The 22,222-nt window shown below is 31.4% G+C and overlaps 8 protein-coding genes and 1 non-coding gene across 9 annotated transcripts; 5 read left to right on the forward strand and 4 right to left on the reverse strand.

The window, feature by feature from the left end:
* Positions 1 to 1,363: 1,363 nt before the first annotated feature.
* On the forward strand, positions 1,364 to 3,383 carry LOC141532776 (bridging integrator 3 homolog). Its single transcript, XM_074251273.1, has 4 exons — positions 1,364 to 1,562; positions 1,628 to 1,735; positions 2,263 to 2,943; positions 3,011 to 3,383. Exons 1-3 carry the CDS (start codon positions 1,555 to 1,557, stop codon positions 2,918 to 2,920), a joined length of 774 nt encoding a protein of 257 aa, XP_074107374.1. The 5' UTR covers positions 1,364 to 1,554; the 3' UTR covers positions 2,921 to 2,943; positions 3,011 to 3,383.
* Positions 3,384 to 3,995: 612 nt separating this feature from the next.
* Positions 3,996 to 6,349, forward strand: LOC141532772 (uncharacterized). The gene is made up of 3 exons (XM_074251270.1): positions 3,996 to 4,214; positions 4,282 to 5,401; positions 5,459 to 6,349. The coding sequence occupies exons 2-3, from the start codon at positions 4,346 to 4,348 to the stop codon at positions 5,744 to 5,746; spliced, it is 1,344 nt and encodes a 447-aa protein (XP_074107371.1). The 5' UTR covers positions 3,996 to 4,214; positions 4,282 to 4,345; the 3' UTR covers positions 5,747 to 6,349.
* An 18-nt stretch (positions 6,350 to 6,367) lies between these two features.
* On the reverse strand, positions 6,368 to 10,192 carry Vps11 (vacuolar protein sorting 11). Its single transcript, XM_074251269.1, has 3 exons — positions 10,019 to 10,192; positions 9,847 to 9,915; positions 6,368 to 9,541 (listed from the first exon to the last, which is right to left on the reverse strand). The coding sequence occupies exons 1-3, from the start codon at positions 10,031 to 10,033 to the stop codon at positions 6,374 to 6,376; spliced, it is 3,252 nt and encodes a 1,083-aa protein (XP_074107370.1). The 5' UTR covers positions 10,034 to 10,192; the 3' UTR covers positions 6,368 to 6,373.
* An 882-nt stretch (positions 10,193 to 11,074) lies between these two features.
* LOC141532729 (histone H3) lies at positions 11,075 to 11,596 on the reverse strand. The gene has a single exon (XM_074251194.1). It carries the CDS (start codon positions 11,541 to 11,543, stop codon positions 11,133 to 11,135), a length of 411 nt encoding a protein of 136 aa, XP_074107295.1. The 5' UTR covers positions 11,544 to 11,596; the 3' UTR covers positions 11,075 to 11,132.
* A 136-nt stretch (positions 11,597 to 11,732) lies between these two features.
* LOC141532730 (histone H4-like) lies at positions 11,733 to 12,589 on the forward strand. Its single transcript, XM_074251195.1, has 2 exons — positions 11,733 to 12,272; positions 12,358 to 12,589. The coding sequence occupies exons 1-2, from the start codon at positions 11,966 to 11,968 to the stop codon at positions 12,417 to 12,419; spliced, it is 369 nt and encodes a 122-aa protein (XP_074107296.1). The 5' UTR covers positions 11,733 to 11,965; the 3' UTR covers positions 12,420 to 12,589.
* Positions 12,590 to 13,175: 586 nt separating this feature from the next.
* On the reverse strand, positions 13,176 to 13,982 carry LOC141532728 (histone H1-like). The gene has a single exon (XM_074251193.1). It carries the CDS (start codon positions 13,923 to 13,925, stop codon positions 13,230 to 13,232), a length of 696 nt encoding a protein of 231 aa, XP_074107294.1. The 5' UTR covers positions 13,926 to 13,982; the 3' UTR covers positions 13,176 to 13,229.
* A 1,380-nt stretch (positions 13,983 to 15,362) lies between these two features.
* Trnav-aac (transfer RNA valine (anticodon AAC)) lies at positions 15,363 to 15,436 on the forward strand. The gene has a single exon. It is a non-coding gene; the product is annotated as a tRNA-Val (tRNA).
* Positions 15,437 to 16,229: 793 nt separating this feature from the next.
* LOC141532937 (cyclin-T1-like) lies at positions 16,230 to 17,936 on the forward strand. Its single transcript, XM_074251571.1, has 2 exons — positions 16,230 to 17,274; positions 17,890 to 17,936. Exons 1-2 carry the CDS (start codon positions 16,230 to 16,232, stop codon positions 17,934 to 17,936), a joined length of 1,092 nt encoding a protein of 363 aa, XP_074107672.1.
* Positions 17,937 to 20,070: 2,134 nt separating this feature from the next.
* LOC141532918 (uncharacterized) lies at positions 20,071 to 21,425 on the reverse strand. Its single transcript, XM_074251545.1, has 4 exons — positions 21,404 to 21,425; positions 20,708 to 20,779; positions 20,552 to 20,641; positions 20,071 to 20,355 (listed from the first exon to the last, which is right to left on the reverse strand). Exons 2-4 carry the CDS (start codon positions 20,777 to 20,779, stop codon positions 20,257 to 20,259), a joined length of 261 nt encoding a protein of 86 aa, XP_074107646.1. The 5' UTR covers positions 21,404 to 21,425; the 3' UTR covers positions 20,071 to 20,256.
* Positions 21,426 to 22,222: the final 797 nt, after the last annotated feature.

Raw genomic sequence — 22,222 nt, forward strand, 5'->3', positions numbered from 1 at the left:
TTTTTACTTTTCGAGTTAAAACTTAAAATTTTAATGAACCAGAATTCATATTTGCGCGCGCAAGCGCGCGCCTTACGATAGCATTTGCATATATTTTCATGCTTATGATATTTTCAACCAATCATGTTACGAATAGTTTGCTTCCAAAAAAAAAAAAAAAGAAAAAAAAATTGCGATTTTTAGTATTTGAAATAGCACACTAATAAAGAGATCAACTTAATTTAAAAAGAAATATCGTGATCTAAGAAAATCATTTTAGTGAATTTTTTTTTCTTGAATATACCAGAAAACTTTTGAAACAAAAAAATTTTCCTTCGCTAGAGTTAATTGTATTTTTTTTTAAATCTTTTTAAGTAGTTTAAAAAAGTTTAAAAAAATTTCCAAAATTGATTTTTGATTCAAAATTACTTCATTAAGACCAATGATGGATTTTTTTGGTTAAAAAGAAAAATAATCTGGCCTGATAGAAAAAATGAATTAAATTATTAAAAATAAAAAATTTGAATTTTTTAAATACCTCTGAATATTTTCAAATTTCTTCGCTCAATTATTTTGAATTTTTTTTTCTAACCAGATGACGTTTTACACTTAACAAGTGCCACTAAAAAATCAAAAGTGATCATTGATATCAGATAGCCACAAATTAACTGAAATTTTTTTGAAGAAATTTTTGTTCCGCTTGTGAATTTCTGTACTATTGCCAATCAGTATCATGGACTATAATTGAAATAGGCTTAGTAAAATAAGACTCACTAATATACCCGACAACACCAAATAAAAGTAACACTAACAATTAACTAATTAATTAAGTAATTAAAAAAAAATTAAAGTTAATAATAAGTAAATAAATAACAAAATAGTATAAAAATTAAAGTGATCTTACCTGAACCTGAGACGCTTAGTCTTGAGTCACTCCGACATTTTTTTATCACTTGTTTATTTAAATTGCTTGGTGAAGGCACTTAAACACGTATTTGATTATTTCACGATAAATCACTTATTAATAAGTCAGCAAAATCTCAATTCAAATCTCTAAGTACATACCCGGGTTTTAATAAACCGATTAATAAAAAAAGAAATAAAGTTCTCTAACCGCTGAGTCACATCATACGCCATCTTGTTTTAGTTTCCTCAAATATAGAGGCGCGTGCGTAGTTTATGCTTACAGTTGGCACTGTTATTTCCGTTGTACATTCTATACTACCCGGCGAGTTTGATATAGTTTTAGTCATATTTTCCACTATATCTTCTGATGAAAATTAATACTTGTCACAAATTTCTTTATCGACGGAAATAAAAATAAACCTTTCAAAATATAACCTCAAAATTTGACAAAATGTCAAAAATGACAATTTGAAATAAAAATAGTTATTTAATTTAATTTAAATAGTTTTATAGTTTCAGTTTATAAATATGATTTCAAAAATCATAAGTGATGTGTAAATTTAAATAATTTAAAAAAATTTTAATATTGTAAATTTAAAAATTTAAGTCAATAGATAATTATAAATATATATTTTCAATAATAATAATAATCTTATTTTTTAAGCAAAAATGACTTGGTAAGTTAAATTTATCAATATTTATTATGAAATTTTTTTATTTAAAAATTTTTTTTTTATCATAGGAATCCAAGAAAAAAAAATTACTTAAATTTAAAACCATCTCCAGCATCACCACTGCTTTCTGTCACAGAAGACCGTGATCTTAATCTGGCTGTCCAACGTTTGATGCAGTAATTTATTTTTTTCATAATTTTAGTTCATAGTTTGTATGATAATTGTTTTTTTTTTTTTTTTTTTTAAATAGTTTAGTAAAATTCTATCAGAAAAAAAATTTGAAATCTTTAAAAATATAAAAAATAATTAATAATTTATATTATAAATTATAATAATTTATATTTAATTTGCATAATATCGTTTATGTATTAAGTTATTTTTTTTTTCTTTTATTTCACTGAACATAAAATTATTTCTCTTGAAATTCTAAATTTACATTATAATACTTACGTGATTTATAGACAGTGCAATTACAAATAACCAAAAATGAAGCAAATTATTGTTTTATTTATAATTGTTAATTAAATGTAGCAGGGGATGGGACAGTATTAAAGTTTTTTTGAAAAAGCTGTACTTAAGAAAAAAAATTTTTTTTAATTTACAATAAAATTATTAGTAAATTTTTTATACTTACCATTAGGTATAATGGTAAAATAAAAATAAATAAAATAATTAGCAATTCAATTTAATTTACTTATTTTAGCGTAGAAGCAACAATCCGAAAATTGACCAAAGAAACAAAACGATATCTCGAAGCGATAACAAATTTGGACCGTGCGGATCAACGGCTGACGACAAACCTCAGCACCAGTGAATTAATCCACATAAATGATGAATTTCGTCGGATCGTCGAGGTATATTTAACCATAACAACTCAAGTGGGTAAAACGGTCCAGGATGTAAATCTGCTGTCCCAGAAAACGTTTATAGAGCCTCTAAAGAAATTGCGCGATGAATTTGCACTCATCGCCGAAGCACTCGCCAAGCGAGAAGAGATAGTCAATACCTGGAGGACGGCGCACAATCGGTTGAAGAAGCTTCAAGAGAAGAAGGATAAAACGGCGAGTCATGTCGTCAAACTAGAGCGCGAAAAACGGGCCGAAGAAGCAGCAGCACAGGAATTAAAGTCTATGCACTCGCGATTATTAATCGAGCTGCCCTGGTTTCTGGAAAAAAGGCTTGACTACATAAAACCTTCGATCAATGCTTTAATTATGATACAGCTAGATTATTATGGCAATACCATGAAATTGTTCAACCAGCTCATGCCACTTGGGAACTATACCTCTGATGATGAAGATGCGCTAGTTAATGAGCAATTTACGAGGATTAAAAGTTTGACTATTGTCAAAGATCATTGATGATTAAAAATATGATCTTCAAGGTGCGTAAAAAATTTATTTTAATTTCAAAAATTATTCTATTTATTTATAATTTTTTTTTTGTTGTAGGACCGCCAGAAATGACTGTTGGGGGAACATTTTTATCAACTTTTTACACAACCTACGCTATACAATTATTTTATAAAAATATAGATCGTTTATTTTCATAAATCACCGTACTGAATTACATAATTATCAGTATCTCTAAGATTCGGTAATCAGTAATTAATTTTATTTTTATTTTTTGTTTATTGAATACAATTATTAGTGAATGGATTTAAAATCCACAAAATTATTATAAATAATTTTTATATAGTCATATGAAGGATTAAATTTCTTTTTGTTTTTATTCTCAAAGTATCAAGTAATTTAATGGAAAAAAATTGCGATAAAATATGAAAAATTTCCTTATTTTTTATTTTTTACAATTAATTTTAATAATTTTTTTCGAGTTATTGTATTAATTTATTAAACTATTAATCATGAAAATTGTTTTCAAGTAAATTTTACTTGATTCAAGTTAATTTTTTTCAGTGTATAAGAAAATTTTCAAAGTGAAAATTTTATGTACAATAAAATTGTACATACAGTTAGAAATTTTTACTTTTAAAATCTCATATTAATTATATTTAATAAAATTACATAAAGCTTATAAGTCGATCTCTTAATTTCTATCCCATCTAGTTTTAAGCTTTCCTCATTCTTTAACAAAAAAATTATTTTTAAAAAATTGCATTTTTAATTTATTAAAATTTCTACAAGTCAATTTTTTTAATAATTTTGTTTTGCTATAATTTATTTGTTAAAGAAAATGAAAAAAATTATTGAATACATCATAATCTTTTATAAAAATTAAATTCCATAAAAACTAATTTCCTGTACATAAATAAAATTTCTATAAAAAAATTAATAGACAAAAATTAAATAAAAAAATCAATAGTGGGGAAAAAAGTAAAAGTACATTGGCCAGTTTTTCAAATTTTCGCGCCAATGATAACTTTGCTCGCAGCGCTCTGATTGGTTCATTTATTCTAATGAAAAAATCGCAACGTACATTTATAATTTACAACTGTTTGAAACCTTCAAAAAGTTTCAGTTAGATATTGTTAATTTATTAAAAAAACTAATTTATTTAAGTACTTCGATTGCAAAACAAGTCAGGACACTTGTAAGCATTCAGCGCAAAAATAGTTGAGTTTCCTTTATCGAATACACAATTTCAAATTTCTACGCCATGTTTTGAGTTTTGTTTATGTTTTGCACTGACAATCCGGTAAATAAATAATCAGCACATAATTACAATGATATTTGAAATTAATTAATTCATTCATTTGTTTCAGAAACTAGCGAGCAATTGAAAGTGTTCAATTATTTAAAAAAAAAAAAAAAAAAAAACATAAAATAATGTCTGAAATAAAATACATTGCGCGTCCCAAAGTAAGATTCAGTGAAACATCCGAGTCAAATGACGACTCGGCATCATCATCACGAGCACCGTCATCAAGATTGCGCATAAAAAGCATTGAAAATGTCAAAAAACCATTTAAATTAGTGCGAGAAGTTCGTGAGAGCCTTAACCTTAAAAGTGCCGGTGAAAGTGTCAAAACGTCAGCTGGGCAAGTCAAATTAAACCAATCCATAGATCTAGCTAATTATAATTCTAATAAAATAGAATCCAACAAAGAAAATATTAAAATTGACAAACAAACGAAAAATGGTGCGGTGAAAAAATCTCCAGCTGGTTTGTCAGGTAAGAAAAGCAGTGATCACTCAAAAGAAATGGAAAAAATAACAAAAATTCTTGATTCTGTCTCGATAAAAACTCCCAAAGAATTAAAACCAACTAAAGTTAGTAATTTAGCTAAAGAAAAAGTGAAAAACAGCGAGACAAAAATCGCAAAGCCTAATTTGAGTAATTTGAATCAAAAAGTTGGAAGTAGTAAGTCAAAAATTCATGGTAATTTATTGAAAGCACCAAAAAATAAACTAAAACCACCTGTTCAGCAGTTCAAAGCACCTGGACCTTACAAACCTTCTATTACTTTGGCAAAGTCTCCAGCAGTTCCAGCAAAATCATCAGGGATTCAATCAAAAGCACCAAAAGTATCAACACTGCCGAAATTACAGTCAAAATCTGTGGCTAAAATTCAAAAGCCATCAGCACAAGCTGCAAAGCCGCAAATTAAAGTCACCACGGCTAGAAATAAATCAATTGCGCGTCCAAATGTCTACGTGGGCCCTGGAGTGCTGAAAACACACGTCACACGTAGTTTGCCAGCTGTTTCTAGTCCCAAAGCTGATATTTCAGCTATAAACTCTACTGCAAGTGCTAAGCTGCACAGACCGGAGTATAATTCAATTGTCAACACCATCAAGAGAATAGAAAAGTCGAAAAATGAAAAGATTGTGACTGATTTTGAGCATTTGCCAGATCCTTACAAAAATTTGGTCGTCCGAAAGGTAATTTATTTTTTTTAATTGTTGAATTTATTAATGATTTTTTTTTTTAATCCTCAGATGACAAGTGCGCTAGATTTTCCGGCTGACAAACCGATATTCAAGGACCTGATTGACTTGAGTGTTGATGAATCTCATCTACCAGAGAGGATTACTCGCACCAAGGATCCTCAGCCGAGAGAAAGAGACTTAGAACCCAAGCTGGAAGACTTTTTTAAGCCTGTCTACGGTGAGGAGTATTGCACTTCTGTGAAAATAAGACCCAGGACTCCAGAGTTTGATGATAATCTATCAGCGTTTAAAATTAGCGACCGTATTTTTGATTGGAAATCTTCTTTGGATGACTAAAAAGTTGAGCTTTTTTGTTTCTTGATCAATTTTTGAAACTTGAATTTTTTTTTTTTTTATTTTTATCACAAATAATTCTCTAGTTTATTTTTTTTACTTAAAACAAATGTACAATTACATTTATTTGATCAGTATTTCTAAAACTTAATCTTAAAATTTATTTATTTATTTATTCATTACGTTTTTATAACTCAAAAAAATTTTTCGACTTTATATAATTTTTTTTTTTTGTCAAAAATTATAAAAATTTCACACAAAAAATTTTTAAAGTCAAAATTTACGAATAATAGACCTTAGCTATTTTCAGTAACGCCATCTGCACGGATATTTTTAAACTAAAACTTCTCGCCATTTTGAAGCATTCCACCATTTTGTCCTCCAAAAAAATTACAAAAATAATTCAGTATTCAACAACCACAAACTACAAATTCAAAAAAAAAAAAAAGACATCAATATTAAGCATATAAATATCAACTAAACTCTATTTTTAATACGTATAATATTGTAAATATTAAACCTGTACAACTATATTTTTATATATGTATACGAAAGGCAGTATTTACACTTAATTACATAAAAAAACATCTAAATAAAAATTACAAAAGTCAATAATAACAGTAGAAATATCTATTTACTAAAAGGATTCAAATTTTTATTATAATTATAATCATCATCATCATCATCATCATCCTTGTCATCATCGTCATCAAAAGGATTAGTACTTTTAGTTTCCTCGGTGGCTTCTTCAGCAAAAGGATTATTTTTCTCATCGTAGTCCGCAGGAACAGCATTCACGGGAACGATGGGTGTCTTGGGAACAACAAAATTTTTTCCTGGTGAATTTTTCGGGCTGCTATTAACAATCAAAGCCTCGCGAATCCTAACTGGAGAAGACCTCCTTTCCCTGGAACTGATATTGGCTTCCAGACTCATCGCGTACCTGCCGCGTTCGTCGACGTCCTTGGACTTCCCTTCAGTCAGCCTGATCCTGGCTTCAGAAGTTGCATACGCCCGTTCTTTAATCTCCTTGTCTTCGCTATTCCTGACAATAGGATTCAACGCAGCTGTATTGGTCGCTCCAGGGATCAAGGGTTTCTCCGCATCGGCGTCCGTGATTACCATGAGCTTCTTGAAAACACCCCTGCCAAAATAGTCAGCCACCAGAGAAAAAGGATCTTCAGCCCTGTCCAGCAAACTATGAAAGGTTTCATGCAAATCCCTGGAGGCTTCTTGAGCCCTGATAATATCCAAGAGCTTCTTATTATTCGGCAAGCAAGCTGGACATTCATTTTCATTTTCCGAAAAACTTTGGAAGCAGTGCTGGTGATACGAGTGCGTGCACATAAAATGAACGGACGGCAGCTCCAATTGATGATGACACGCACTGCACCTAGACCCTTGAAAGATGATCGTGCTGTTTTTAATAACATCGATCTGCTCGCGTAACTTTATTGTATCCTTGCGGTACTTTTCTACCAGCTCATGGTCAGCAGCCGTCTGATCATGTTCAGTCTTCAATACACTGTTCAAATAACTCCTGACGTCCCCCAGAGTGCAATTAAGCGACGTGGACAGTGCGTCTATCACCATCAGCGGCGATAAAAGCTTCTCCGCTGCGATGAACGTCAAAATGTCCGCCAGTAATTTCGGCGAAGCTTTGCGATTGCGCGCAACACTCCAGAGGGCCTGGACCCACAAGTTAGGATCCTGGTGGCCAAATCGTCGGCAAGTCGATAAAACAGATTCGTCGTCTGCCTCTCGCAGATGGTACTGCAGAATTTCTTGGTACAGTTTCCGCTCTTCGTACAAATAAAGTAATCCGCGACGGAAATTATGCTGGTGGCACAGAATCAGAATCTGATCTTTGTCGTAGCAAGCTTCTGAGTTCTGCAACAAACGAATTACCTTCTGTTCATATTGCAGTTTGGTAACATCTGCCTCCTGGGCTTCCCATACATGGAGGTAGTGTTCCACGAGAGTATTATACACTAAAGTACTCCATTTTGTGTCACATTTGATTAGATACTCCAGAAACTCAACCAATCTCTCAGAATTGTTCAAAAACAGATGAATAAAGTCTTCTGGATTCGCGCGATCCATTTGCTCATCTAGATCAACATTCTGATCGATCAGCGGGCGATCTAAAGTTATCGGTCGATAATTAGTACACAACTTTTTCATGAATTCTGTAGCCGCTGCCGGAACATTTTCGATCAAAATTTTTCCATATTTTTTCATCATCATTTCAGCTTCTTCAAACTCCAGAGTTTCCATGTATTCCAGGGCACTTTTATACTCCTGCTTGTCCTCAATTTGAATCCTTAAAAACCACTCGTGCTTTTTGTGCTTTCGGGCGAGCAGCAGAGCGTCTTCTGGAGAAGCTGACCGGCAAACCTTAATAGCAATTTCAACGTCAAAGTCAACCTCACGATCTTTGGTCATGATAAACTGCTTCAACTTATCAGTCTGGTTGAGTTTCGTGTAGCAATTTAGAAGCAAGGTGGTATGATCTTCCGTGGCCTTTCCTTGCTTGTGTAACGCCTGCAAATAAGTCGTCAAGTTATCAATATGCTGAGAGTCTAAGAACTTTCGGATTACATAAGAAGGCTCGAGCTTTCCAATTGTGCGGATATACTGCTCTATAGCGCCATTGTGGTCGCCTTTGGCGTACAAATGATCTCCATACTGTCGGAAGATATCAACAAGACCTTCACTGTCGTATTGCTGGCTCTTGGCAATCCGGATTGCGACGTCATAGAGATTCTTCTTAAACAGCAGAGCCAGTTTTAGTTGCAAGTCTTTCTCGTCTAGATGATAGAGCTTGTTGTCACCGCTCAAGATGAAGAAACCTCCCCACTCGGAAACTATGGCGGAGATCGAGATCATCGAGGCTGAGAAAACGATGAACTTATTCTGAATGTCGAGGACAGTGATCTGGTGCTTGTCCACTCCTGGAGGAATTGGCTCGATTGTGTTGGGTTTCGCCGAGATTGTCGTACTTCTGGACACTCCAACTCCTGATCCAGATGCTCCTGATCCAGATGCCGCTGCGGCAGATTCTTTGGCGACAATCACCAGGTACCCACGGAACCAGTCCAGCATGACCTTTTGGCCTTCAATGGCATAACAGGGCCCGCGACCATCGAGAGTGTAGCAGTAGACTGCGTCGTTCCTGGCAATCATGAAGTGACTGTCCTGGTTGGTCTCAGCTAGGACACTGCACCCCGGAGCGCAGCCCATGTTGTCCAACACTGTTTTCACCTCTTTGTCTTTCGCGGTGATGTTGTAGAGATAGACGTTAAAAGTCGTTGCTACGAACAGATGGTTCTGCTTTCCGGTCGACCGAATTTCAAGGCCAGTAACTGCTGTGTTAGAGTCTTTTATCACTTTTATTTTATTTTTCCTGTCCCGGGTGACATCTCCGCGGTACAGCATCACCGAGCCGTCGCTGAAACCCACTGCCATCATCGTAAGGCTAGGGTGGATGTACATTGCGGTCGCTGGAACTGCTCGAAAGCTGGGGATTGCTCGGCTTACTCGGATGCATGTTGGGTTTTCTTGCTTGTCGAGCTTGGAAAAGTTCCAGACTTTGATTGTCGGGTTGCAGCCTGGGTCGTCTTCTCCGATAGTGAAGAGATAAGATGTATGAGGCACCTGGTGCGTTAGTGTGCAGGTTATCTCGTAGGCTTTGAACGTCGAGACCTGGTAAGTTCTTTTTACTACGTGGATGTTGCCCAAGCTGTCGGAGAAGATTAGGCTGCCGTTTCCGCTTGTTGCTGAGGTTACTTGGGAGTCCTAGAAATTAAATTTCACAAAAATTTGTAGATTTTATAAGTTGTTAAATTGAAATTTCAATTATTCATTAACAAATTAAGTGATATAAAATAAAAGACCCAGTTATTGACACTTGCAATTTAATTCTAATTAAAAAAATTAAATGTTCACAAAAAAACCAATTTTTTTATAATTTATAATTCAAAAATTATATTTATTAAAATTTTGGTCTGATTTTTATATTTTAATATGTAAAATAATAATGCAGATTTTTTAATCCGATTTTCATCTATAAGGAAAAATAAATAAAATAAAATTTTTCTTACCCCAAGTACTTCGAATATTTTTCCATGATCAACTTCTTTTTTTAAATCAAAAAAATTGAATCGTCGCCACTAAAAATTTAACAGAATAATTATTAATTAATTTAAAATAAAGATTTAAGGTTATAAAAGTAATGATACAATCAATGAAAGCAGGTAAATGATTGTTAATTACCTCGAGAAACGCCATAATTATTTAGTTATTGATATAGCTTTACATTAGAATAGTAAAGTGACTATGATTAATTAAAATTTACTAATTAGATATCAGTAATATATGTACAAAAAATAATAATATAAATTTTTTTGACATTTGACAGATGACAGATGAGATTTCAGGGCATGCGCTGAAAATTTACCGACTGATTTAGTGTTGAGAATAGAAGAGTGGTCACCAAGTAGTAATTGTTACTACTCAATTGTGATTAGCGCGTCATGCTTTTTTTAAAAGTTTCCGCCTTTTTTTGAATCTTGAAAATTCTGAACTATATAATGCATTTGCACTAACTTCTACTTTTAGAAGAACAAAAAAATTAATTTCACATATTTTGAAGCATTGAATTTTTATTTTATGTTGTAGAAAAATTCAAAGTTTGGAAGAATAAGTAATTTATAAAACTCAATCAAAATTATGACTACAATCTATTTCTAATACAATTAAACTAAGCAGTGAGGAATTGTAAATTAACTATATTTTCTTACATTCATAAAATATGCAAATATGTAAAAAAAACATACAAATGAAAAATAACAATAAACATATATATATATATATATATATATATATATATATATATATATATATATATATATATATATATATATATATATATATATATATAAAAAGAAAATATAAACGCTACAAATAAAAAGAAAAAAACTTTCGTTTAAAAATATTGATTGAAAAGAATTAAAAATGATGAAATTTGAATTCTTTTCAATAATTTCAATTCTTTTGTTTGTATATAGATATACAGTTTGCATGAAGTGACTGCTTCTCAATTCTTTTCAATCAATATTTTTAATCAGGATTGAAGATGTCAAGGGACACCAAGGGACATAATAAAATGTCGTTGCAATTTTTTTCGTCTAACTCCCTTTCGCAGCGTGCAATAAAGAACTTAGTTACAAAATGTCGACACATTGGTATTTGTGCAGTCATAAATATTAAAGGGATGTTTTTCAGTTGACCTGAATTATAAACTTGATAAATTTTCTCAGTGTGAAAAAGTTGTGGCCCTGAAAAGGGCCATTTTGTTTGAATTTAAAAAGGTCGCTTAAGATTAAAATTAAGCACGTTCCCCTCTGATGCGACGAGCCAACTGGATATCTTTGGGCATGATGGTAACACGCTTAGCGTGAATGGCGCAAAGGTTGGTGTCTTCGAAGAGACCGACGAGGTAAGCCTCGCTGGCCTCCTGAAGGGCCATCACAGCAGAGCTCTGGAATCGCAGGTCGGTCTTGAAGTCCTGAGCAATCTCACGAACGAGACGTTGGAATGGCAATTTACGGATCAACAGCTCAGTGCTCTTCTGGTAACGACGGATCTCACGAAGAGCCACAGTCCCCGGACGGTAACGATGAGGCTTCTTGACTCCTCCAGTAGCTGGCGCGCTCTTGCGAGCGGCCTTGGTAGCGAGTTGTTTGCGAGGAGCCTTGCCTCCAGTCGACTTACGAGCGGTTTGCTTGGTTCTAGCCATGGCAGAAGAATTTGTCTTGAGTTAAGACGTATCACAACGGATTTCAACGAAGACTGATGAATTTTGCCCCAAAGTTTGCCTTTTTGTCAACTTTCCCCACCCGATGCGGGGTTCGTAACCCTTACTGGAGGAACATAAAATTCTATCGACCTGATTGGCTGAAAAGAAAGAGTGGGATTACCACGATTTGGATTGCGTACTCAATTCGAAACTAAGAAGTGAGATAAAATTAAAGTGATCTGATTGGCTTACAGCAACAGGCTGGAAGGAGTCAAACTCGTTGCTCCAGTTCCACCTCGATAGAATTCAGTGGAAGGAGCAACTCCAAAAAAGTGTATAAATATCCCCACTTTAACAATCTAATCGCATTCTCGTTAGTCTCCTCACCCAGTACGCTTCGTTCTAATCTTCAACTCTTCAACATGACTGGCCGTGGTAAGGGAGGAAAAGGACTGGGCAAAGGGGGCGCCAAGCGTCATCGTAAAGTACTTCGCGACAACATCCAAGGTATCACTAAGCCAGCCATCCGTCGTTTAGCTCGTCGTGGTGGTGTCAAGCGTATCTCTGGTCTGATCTACGAAGAGACTCGCGGTGTTCTCAAGGTCTTCCTTGAGAACGTTATTCGTGACGCCGTCACTTACACTGAACACGCCAAGAGAAAGACTGTCACTGCTATGGATGTAGTAGTCTACGCTCTTAAGCGTCAAGGTCGCACTCTTTATGGATTCGGTAGTTAATTTTTCCAATTTTTTTTTTTTTTTTTTTTTTTTTTTTTTTTTTTTTACAAATTCTAAAACCAAACAGCCCTTTTCAGAGCCACCAAATTTTTCATACGAAGAAAATTTATTGCTTTATTTTAAACTTTTCCGATATTAAATTACAATTATAAACATCTAGGAATGTTAATTAGTAAATTTTATTAGAAGATTCGCAACGTGAATGTTTATTTTCAGTTCCAACTGACGAACATATTAGAAAATCATTTAATATTTTTTTTCAAACGAAAATCATGAAAAAATTGAAATACAGCTAAAAAAAAAAAGAAAGCATCTACCACTACATATGTTAAGCCAAAAACAAGGATAAAAAATTTGTCATAAAAAATCTACCTAAAGTCGAGTCTCAACTCATCATTGATAAAATTAAGGAAATTGATTAGAATCATTGAAAATAGCCGAAATGACGTCAGCAGGTTACTAAAGGAAATTGTAAAAAGTAAAAAAAAAATTTTTCAAAAGGTTTTTTAAACTTTTCTCATAAATCCAAGTTCAAATAATCTAAAAATACAAAAATATATTTTAATACAAATATTTGTTAGAATTTACGGATAAAAACAAGTATTTTTAAGCTATTCTCATGTAATATAGATTCACAAATAAAAATACTTTTAAATGCAAAAAAATAAAAAAAACTTACGTGGTTTTATGACATCTAGGAACGAAAGCTTTAATCACATATCAAGTAACAATAGTATTAAAGATAATTTATTAAATATTGAAGAATTAATTCATGACTTCAATACCTTAGGTAGGTAATCTCTATGATATTGAAAGAATAATGAAAGTCATTAAATATCTTAATAATGAACTCAAGACATTAAAAAAAAATTTAGGTTTTTTACGTAATGAAAAATTTTGAGGCCCTGAAAAGGGCCGTTTTATTTCAATTAGGAAATTTAAGATTCATTTAATTTTTGGCGGTAGTTTTCTTAGCTGGGTTTTTGGCTGCTTTAGGAGCCGCGGCCTTTTTCGGTTTTGGGGCCTTGGGTTTGGCAGTTGGGGCCTTGGCAGCTTTTTTGGCTTTAGGAGCAGCGGCCTTTTTGGCTTTGGGTTCGGCAGCAGCTTTAGGCTTAGCTGGAGCTTTGGCCTTCTTAGGAGAAGCAGATTTCTTGGCAGCAGCAGCTTTCTTGGGCTTACTAGCTTCCTTGACAGACACTTTAGCCTCGCTAGCCTTCTTGGCCGCTGGTTTCCTAGCAGCGGGTTTCTTCGGAGCAGCTTTCTTTTCCCCAGCAGCGGCCTTGGGCTTGGCAGCAAGCTTGGAGACTGGAAGCTTGAACGAACCAGAAGCGCCTTTTCCTTTAGTTTGGACCAAAGTTCCTTTTTCGACGGCTGCCTTGAGGAACTTCTTGATGAACATAGACTGCTTTTCGATCTCGACCTTGTAGTTGGCAGCGATGTACTTCTTGATAGCCTGGAGAGATGATCCATTTTTCTCAGCAAGAGCTGTGACGGCAGCAGTAACCATGTCACCGGCACTGGGATGAGTCGGCTTGGTGACTGGCTTCTTAGCCTTGGTTTCCTTCGTTTTCTTTGGAGAGTCCGTCTTAGCGACGACTTCCTTCTCAACTGGAGCTGGAGCAGCGGCAACTTCGGTGTCAGTCATAGCGTAAATAATTGTCTTATAAATTACACTGGATAAGCTTCACAAACTGTCCGTAAGAACTTTGAGAGCGCTGACAGCTCCGAGCCGTAGGCACCGACTTTAGCGCGGACCATGGAGAGAGAATGCTTCTAATTTCACTCTACTCATGTCAACAAATTTTCCTCAACAGTGTCCAAACCAAAGTTTATTTATCGTTTATTAAATATTTATCCGACGAATTTATCCGTAAAAAATCTTTTTTTTTATAACGAAATGTTCGATAATTATTTTTAACAATTTACTTTTCAAAAAATCGTCGAGTAATAAGTTTTATTCAAGTATTTCCAAAGCGCTTGGGTTCCTGACACCCTAGGTGTCTCAATTAAATTGTTAATAAAAAATTTAATAACAATTAAATCTCCATAATCTTTATCGCAAATTAATCTCAAATGTTTATTATTTTAGAATCTAGTTTTGGAATTTGTAAATCTTTATTTATTTCTGATTTATTCTCGTATATATCCGGATTTTCCAAGCAGAGTTTTCAATCTGGACTATTTATTGTTATTTTTAATTTAGGAGATAATAATATTCAAAATTATGGATAAAATAAGTACGATCAATTATTTTGATAATTTATTAGAATTAAACCAATTTTTAATGAAATAAGATCAGCAAATAGGTAATCAACGTTCAGTAATGAGACGGTTTTGGTAATTGTAATTACCTCAATACTGGGAGTCCCATAGGCTATCTGTAGGGTGTTAAAATTTCAAGAATAAATATAATAGTTTTTTAAATTATCATTGCATTCTAAAAGGTTTTATTTTGAATAATTTTTTGCTTTAATTAGTATAACATTGTTAAATATATTTGTCAACTATCAAACTATGATCATGAAAGAATGTCATAAACAATTGAGCTAAAGCCAGAATTGTAAAAAATCATTACATTTTATGACATTAAAAAAATGTGAAAAATTTATTAACTAAAAGCTTGTTTAGTTTTTTACATATGTTAAATCTATACTTAAATTATTCTTTTTAGATATTTATTCGAAATTGTTTTATCTTTATATATAAATTGCCGTTTGGCTATCGCTTTAGCATGTGATTTTAATGAATAAATAAATTAAATAAAAGCAATCGATAAAAAAATTTTTAAAATTCAAAAAAGATGATTAGGTGTCACTTAGCCTTGAGTATAATTTTTTTTTTTCACATCGATTACTATTATCATTTATAACTATTACAAACATTCAAATGATTTTTATATAATTTGAGTGATAAAAAAATTTATACTAAAGAAAAAAGAAACTAAAGGAATTTTTGTCTGAATTTTTACCCGAAAAACTATTTTACTAACTAAAATGATAAAAATATTTTTAAAAGTAAAGTAACACATAGTAGTATGTAACAAGCCTTAAAAACTAGCATTAAGGCTTTAGTTCATATCTAAGTTTTCGTGGTGTAGTCGGTTATCACATCTGCCTAACACGCAGAAGGTCCCCAGTTCGAACCCGGGCGAAAACAATTATTTTGTCTCTTTTTTACTTAAACTTGTTTTGTTTTGACTTTGATTCAATGCAAAATATCAAAATAGTTGACGTTAACTTTTAATTTTTAATTTTAATTTTTTTGAACAAAACAATACGTAGAAATTCTCAGCAATAATTTCTTGTACAATATTTTCTTAAAGGCTTTATTTCTCATTATCAAAATTTATTCGGTATTATTTCCTTATACAAAAATTTATTCAAATATTTAAAGTGAAGAAGGGTGTGAGGGGTAAAATTATCCCTTGTCGAAAAATTAAAAATTCGGTTATTATGCTTGATAAATTTTCATTTACAAGCATTGCTGTCTTCTAATATCTTAATCCAATCGAGGTTTTTCATTTCCTTTATGATAAAAGGGCACAACAAGGTAACAAGCTTATGTGTTGGTCTAATGTCGAATAAACACACACAAAAACTATAAGAAATTTTTGAGCGATAATTTTTTGCATGGTAGTGATAATATCGTGTCAACTGAAGTTATAGGAAAATTAGAAAAGAAGGTAGACCCTGTAGTAAATTAAACTGGACGAAGTCATTAAGCCCACAGTATAGTAAATTAAAATGTACACTTTCTTACTTCTTTTCCCCCACTACTAATCAAAAATGTGGAGGAGCTAAATATATAATGAGATGTCAAAAAAAAAAATAGGCACATTATATTCATTTTGTTCTTAACATTCAAGCGTACAAACAAGTTTGTTTAAAAACTCAGTGAATTTAATGATAATTATTTTTCGTGAACATAAAGCATACTTTTTTTTTTTATAATGGCGGGTAAATGGTACTTCACAAAAAAAGAGTTGTGTAATTCACCGAGTGCCAGAGTGGGTATCAGTGCAAAGCAAGAACAAGATTACAAACGACAGGCTGCGTGTTTGATAAACGACATGAGCCAACAGTTGAAAGTTTCCCAGTCATGTATCAATACTGCAACTATTTATATGCATAGGTTTTATGCATACCACCCGCAATCAAAGTTCAAGAAGTGTTCTGTTGCATGTGCAACTTTGTTCTTGGCTGCAAAAGTTAAAGAAACACCTTTAAGTTCAAAATGTATGATTGAAACTATGTACCTGTGCTTGGATAAAAATTCTAAGGAGATCAATATACGTTCAGAAAACTTCAAAGCAAAAGTTAATGAATTACTTTTAGACGAATTAATTTTATTAAAGACTCTGGGGTTTGTGACTGAAATCGAACACCCACATGCTTATGTGATCGAGTTTTGTCAAAAGTTGAACGTGAATAAAGAATTTTCGCGGCTTGCTGACAAAATAGCGACTCATTGTCTCCAATTGACTTCAATGTGTTTAAGGTATAAGCCCAAGGACATTGCGATTTTTTGTATTCATCTGATGATCAAATGGTCTCATTTCAAGATCCAGGCAGTCGTCGATAGGACATCTTGGCTCCAGCGATTGAATTCCAAAGTCACTGATCAACTTTTATGGAAAATGGAGAAAGAGTTTAAAAGTATCTTGGATATTTATTCGTCACGGATTCAAACTCGAGTCATGGATCTTTTTAAGAGAAATTTTGTGCCTCCAGCTTTGACTCAAAATAAAACGCCTGATAGGTTGTTTGAAGATAAAAATTCAGTTCGGAAGTCAATAATTAGTTTCCACGATTATCTTGTTAGAATAAAGAACCAAAAATTAGAAAATAATAATAATAATAATCAGGCTTCTGGGATATCTTTAGATATATCTGTAAGGCCAGTGCTAATATCAAATGAAGCTGTAACAACAAATGTAAAACATTCATTGTTTCAAACTCACAGCACTATCATCAGAAATAGCCGTAAACGTAAGAGTAATTTAGATTTAAATATTATATCCACTCCAAATAAAAAATTCAAGCCGAGTTGAAAAATTTACTATACCTAAGTTGACTATTTTAAGTACATGTAATTACAATTTTAAGTGCATGTAAATATAAAATGACATAATTCTAATAAGGCAAACACTTACTGTATTATACACTAAATTTTTTGACGCAATAACGGAAAATTTTTTCCATACGGTGACAATCAGAGCTGTGAAAATTATTTTTATAAAAACCAAATAAATAATATATTTATACTTAATAATTTAATTGTTTAGTTAATTAAAAAAATAAGCTTTAATTTTTATTGTAATTATATTCTGAAATAAAATTCTTATTTTCGTTTAAGAATATGTTCTAGTTTTAAGTTTAATAAGTAGTTAAGTATTTAAGTTGAAGTTTATAATGTGATAATTCAAATTTATAAGATAACAGAGTTTCTTTCTATTGAATAAAATAATATTTTAAATAAAATTTCTATGCATTTTTTTATCATATTGAGCTATTAAATTTTATGAATCCTTACATAGTTTTTGGAACTTAATAGATTTATATTGAAAAAATAATAACGCCTTCTAAACATTTCATAATTTTGCTTTTTAGAAAAAAATATCAATAATCCAACACGTCAAAGTAAATACTTGCCTTAATTTAAGATTAAAAAGAATCATACATAATAAAAACTGTTTTTTGATTGGTGTCCTTGTATGAAAAATAAATTGACTGTGAAACATTATCTATACAAGTTCATCAATCACATTGACTGTAAATAGAACTTGGAAAATTTACTTTATATAAATTTATATATAATAAATTATATTTTTTCGATGATATTTCTTCAAAAACTTCTCAACATCCCTTGAAAAGCAAACAAACTATTACATAAAACTCTATCAACCCTCCAATGAATGACAGCGACCTGTATATTTAATAATGTGCACACAAAATATTCCATTTTTTTCGCCCAAATAATTTTATCCTCGATTGACAGTATTCTCGTCTACGCGTTAAAAGCAGCTAAAAAAAGTCAAAAAATGACTCAATGTTGTTGCTTAAATTTTTCTTTCATTTCACTCCGTTTAATAATTGTCTTGTTTAAAGTGTTCGGATTAGCGCCGTTTGCAACTAAGGTCGTTATCAATAATGAGAATAATCAAGAGAAAAATACTTTTAAAATAGAGTTTTCATCTTCTGTACTCGGATCCATTTACAACTTGTTACTCGTTTTGATAATTTTGATTGAGCTAATTTATAACTATATATTATGGCCGATAGATGCTTACGTACTTCTTCACATCTACAACTTGTTTAAAAAAATCGGTCTGATAACAATTATTCTAAGTTTTTTACTCAGACAAAAATCTTTAATAAAAATAATAAAAGCACTTTACACGATAAATAACGCGCTCGATCAAAGTGACATTTTAAGGCCTTTATCACGGCGAGAAAAATTTTACAGAATAGTTACGGTGATTTTTTATTTAACAATTTCATTGATTCTTATGACAAGTTATACTCTCAGTGAAATATTTTACCTTCAAAAAAACTCATTTATTGCCAACATAAATATTGTCGTGGAATACGTTATCATATTTACTGTCGGCTGGTTTATTACTCAGTATTCGCTGCTGTTAATTTTTGCATATCACAAATTGTGTATGTTCAATGAATCTTTTGCGCTCTTTTTCACTGGAGAAAATAATCCAATAAACAGCCCAGATTCTTTTGAGGGTGAAAACACCCTCCTCAAATTTAGCTCACTTCGAAAATTATATCAGAGTACTTACAGTGCATTGAGTGATATCGCACGAATTTATTCGCTGCCTATTTTTGTAGCTTTTGTAATTATTATCCCGAAATTAATTAACGTTTTAAATAATACGATTGATTACAATGAAAGCCGTGATGAGTCAATATTTTTTAAAATATTTAATAACTTGATGATGATATTTTTATATTTTCCTGTAATTAATTTGACTGTCTTTGCTACGAAAATAAACGAAGAAGTTTGTATAATTTTTATGTAAAATTTAAACTTGACAGAAATTTTATGAATAATTTTTATTTATTGTTCTTACAGATCAAGCGTATTGTAATTGTTTTATACAATGGAATCACCGATGGATCAGGAGAATTAAATTCCGAAGTGAATAAATTTTAAATAATGATTATTTTTCGATAATCACACATTTTTTATTATAGCTTGAACAATTTTCGGTGGAAATGCTGCATTGGAAAATTGATTTTTCAGCCTACGGTTTTTTTCAATTGGACAACTATCTAATAACCAGGGTAAAAATATTTTCATTTATTTTTTTTTTTTAATGTATTGAAAATTATTTATTTACTTCAATTTTTTTATTTGTAGATAATTTGTGTGAGTTTTCTCTATATGATTATTATTGCAAAGTAAAGGGGGAAATTTTTTTAAAAATCCAATTGAAATATTATTATGGATGTCACCTGGTCTTCTTTCATTATACTTATCATCTTGGTCAATTATTTACCAAGATTGATTCTAAAAATGTTTTAATTTTCTTTTAAAAAAATGTGAAAAAAATTACTTTTATCATCTGATTGATAATATTTACCATCGTCATTGTTGCAAATAAAAATTATTGTATACATTTTGTTAAAATTAGAAATTACAATTTTTGTAAAAATTATATTTGTCATTTTAAATGAAAATGAAAAATAAATTTTTTAGATTGAAATTGGATTTATTTAGACTTGAATATTTTTTTTGAAAAAATAATCAGATTTATAAAGTGAATAAACATTTTTTCAAGAATTTATTTTTTATTTAAATAATAACACATCATACATGATTAAATTTCACAGTGATTTAAACTCCATGAGCGTTTATCAATAATTCCCAATTTTAATACAGTTAAAATTTGAATCAAGCATAAAATATAGTTTCGAAAATTTATGAGCACAACAATGTAAGCCCAAGATATTCTCAAATCCTCAAATTATTGATATGAATGAACTTAAAAAAAATCCTCCAATTTCTTCGTGGACTTGGAAATTAACAGTGAAGCAGTAGACTACTATTCCTGTAAAAATCTGATCAGAAAGTTGGATTAAATTCTTGAAATCATCGTATATACAAATATCCTATCTCTAATATAAAAAAAAAAAAAAATTATCGATTAAAAAATCAGATTGAAACCAATAACTAATAAACCAAATCATTTTAAATCATTTCAAATTAGATTTCTTAATCAGGGTCCATAAATTTAAAACTAATAACAATAATTACCAAACTCAATAGACTATTGTCTATTTTGAAGAATCCACAAGCCGTGATGTTGTAATTAGCATGTAGCAATTCAATATAAAATTTTTCTAACTGCAAAAATTAATATTAATAACAATTTTAGAGCCAAAAAATTATTTGTATAAATTTATTAACTACCTCATCTTTAAATAAACCGCCACTTGGACGAACAGTTATGATTTTGCTAACATTATTCTTCGTACGTTTCATCTAAAAAAAAATAAAAGAACATTAAATTCAAAATAATTAATAAAATACTGCAAAAACCTACTAACTTCGGTGATAATTTTAGTCACAAAGAAACAGAGCACAGAAATCGGTGCAAGCGAAAAAGCAATCAGCAAACTGATGCCAAAATAGTGGAGTACCATGATACATAATTTTTTAGAAATAAATTTCGCTTTGATTAACGATTCCACTGATAAAAGTAAGACAGGAAAATTTGATAAAACAGCGAAGAAAATTGGAACTGAGTAAAATTTATTGGTGTCGCAAAGACAATTATAAAGCAATCTATGAGCTTGCCGCAGAAAAATCAATTTCTGATTCGTTATGTTGTTACGAATGCTGTTTGCCCATAAGTCGAGAGAATCGAATCCATTGTTGTTGTCCGCGAGGACCAAAAGCGATGAGTTCAAAGTTTTGAGTCTTTGGTACAGGTAAATCATCACAGATGCATACTGTATGACACAAATTCCGGTTATGAACAATGAGCTTAGTGTAACATATGTTTCTATAGCTTGGTTCGCATTCCACATAGTGTGAAAAATAATTATTGCGATAAAATTAGCAGTAAAAAGCATTGTTATTGCAATACAGTAATTTTTGACTGACGTTATTTTGAATGAATAGTCCCAGGATTTACAAGTCAGCTCCGTTTCCAAGTATGTTAAATTGGTAATTATTTTCGCTGACAATTGTTGCTTTAAGCAGTAACTCATGATAATCATCATCAGACTGAAATTATTGATCAAATGATACAAATCTTGATAGGCATTTTCGAAGTGCTGATGTATAAAGTCGTAGATTATTTTAAAAAGCAAGAAAGCTGATAGTATAAAATCATAGGCTGACTCTTCAAATGAATACGTGTAATTTATATCGAATTCTTGCTCTTTTTTATTCTCTATCGACGAAGGTATCAAATTTATGTTGAAAGGCGCAAGTCCTAATATTTTGAAAAACTTTAACAAAACTCGGTACAACTGTATCTCAGACAAAAATTTCATTTTTTACTTATTATTTTAATATTAGTGATGTGAGAATTTGAGGACGACTGAAATCGTTTTACTTTTGGTAAAATAGTGGATAGTTAAAATATAAATACTGGACTTAGGGTAAATAAATAAGCTTCTGCTTATACACATTCAAAATAAATATAATTGATTTTTTGAGGGTACTGAGAATTATTATAGAGTGAATGATTGAGAGGGTAAGGAAGGACTTCAAAGGTGTTTGTTGTATTTTTTATGAGTAAATATGAGGAAAATCGGAACGTTATTTGTCAACGGAATTGATTGATAGGAGCAGTAATGAAAAATTTACTACTGAAGAATTTTTAAATTTATATTTTCAAAATTATTGAGAAAAATCAAATTTTCAAACAACAACATATAACGGCTAACCACAATAATTTACGAAGCCTTAAAATAA

Source organism: Cotesia typhae, unplaced genomic scaffold (assembly GCF_013202065.1).
Source record: "Cotesia typhae breed Kobodo isofemale line unplaced genomic scaffold, CoteBio_Ctyphae contig_69, whole genome shotgun sequence".
NCBI lineage: Eukaryota > Metazoa > Arthropoda > Insecta > Hymenoptera > Braconidae > Cotesia > Cotesia typhae.

Excerpts from the sequence above, each read along its gene's own strand:
- LOC141532776 (XM_074251273.1), top strand. Across the intron at positions 1,736-2,262 it reads GCTGTCCAACGTTTGATGCA|CGTAGAAGCAACAATCCGAA; the intron begins GTAATTTATTTT and ends TACTTATTTTAG.
- LOC141532772 (XM_074251270.1), top strand. The coding sequence starts at position 4,346 with ATGTCTGAAATAAAATACATTGCGCGTCCCAAAGTAAGATTCAGTGAA. Across the intron at positions 5,402-5,458 it reads AAAATTTGGTCGTCCGAAAG|ATGACAAGTGCGCTAGATTT; the intron begins GTAATTTATTTT and ends TTTAATCCTCAG.
- Vps11 (XM_074251269.1), bottom strand. Across the intron at positions 9,542-9,846 it reads AAATATTCGAAGTACTTGGG|GACTCCCAAGTAACCTCAGC; the intron begins GTAAGAAAAATT and ends TTTAATTTCTAG.
- LOC141532729 (XM_074251194.1), bottom strand. The coding sequence starts at position 11,543 with ATGGCTAGAACCAAGCAAACCGCTCGTAAGTCGACTGGAGGCAAGGCT.
- LOC141532730 (XM_074251195.1), top strand. The coding sequence starts at position 11,966 with ATGACTGGCCGTGGTAAGGGAGGAAAAGGACTGGGCAAAGGGGGCGCC. Across the intron at positions 12,273-12,357 it reads TCGCACTCTTTATGGATTCG|AGCCACCAAATTTTTCATAC; the intron begins GTAGTTAATTTT and ends AGCCCTTTTCAG.
- LOC141532728 (XM_074251193.1), bottom strand. The coding sequence starts at position 13,925 with ATGACTGACACCGAAGTTGCCGCTGCTCCAGCTCCAGTTGAGAAGGAA.
- LOC141532937 (XM_074251571.1), top strand. The coding sequence starts at position 16,230 with ATGGCGGGTAAATGGTACTTCACAAAAAAAGAGTTGTGTAATTCACCG. Across the intron at positions 17,275-17,889 it reads AAATAGCCGTAAACGTAAGA|AAAAAAATATCAATAATCCA; the intron begins GTAATTTAGATT and ends TTTGCTTTTTAG.
- LOC141532918 (XM_074251545.1), bottom strand. The coding sequence starts at position 20,779 with ATGAAACGTACGAAGAATAATGTTAGCAAAATCATAACTGTTCGTCCA. Across the intron at positions 20,642-20,707 it reads GCGGTTTATTTAAAGATGAG|TTAGAAAAATTTTATATTGA; the intron begins GTAGTTAATAAA and ends TAATTTTTGCAG. Across the intron at positions 20,356-20,551 it reads ACAATAGTCTATTGAGTTTG|ATTTTTACAGGAATAGTAGT; the intron begins GTAATTATTGTT and ends CTTTCTGATCAG.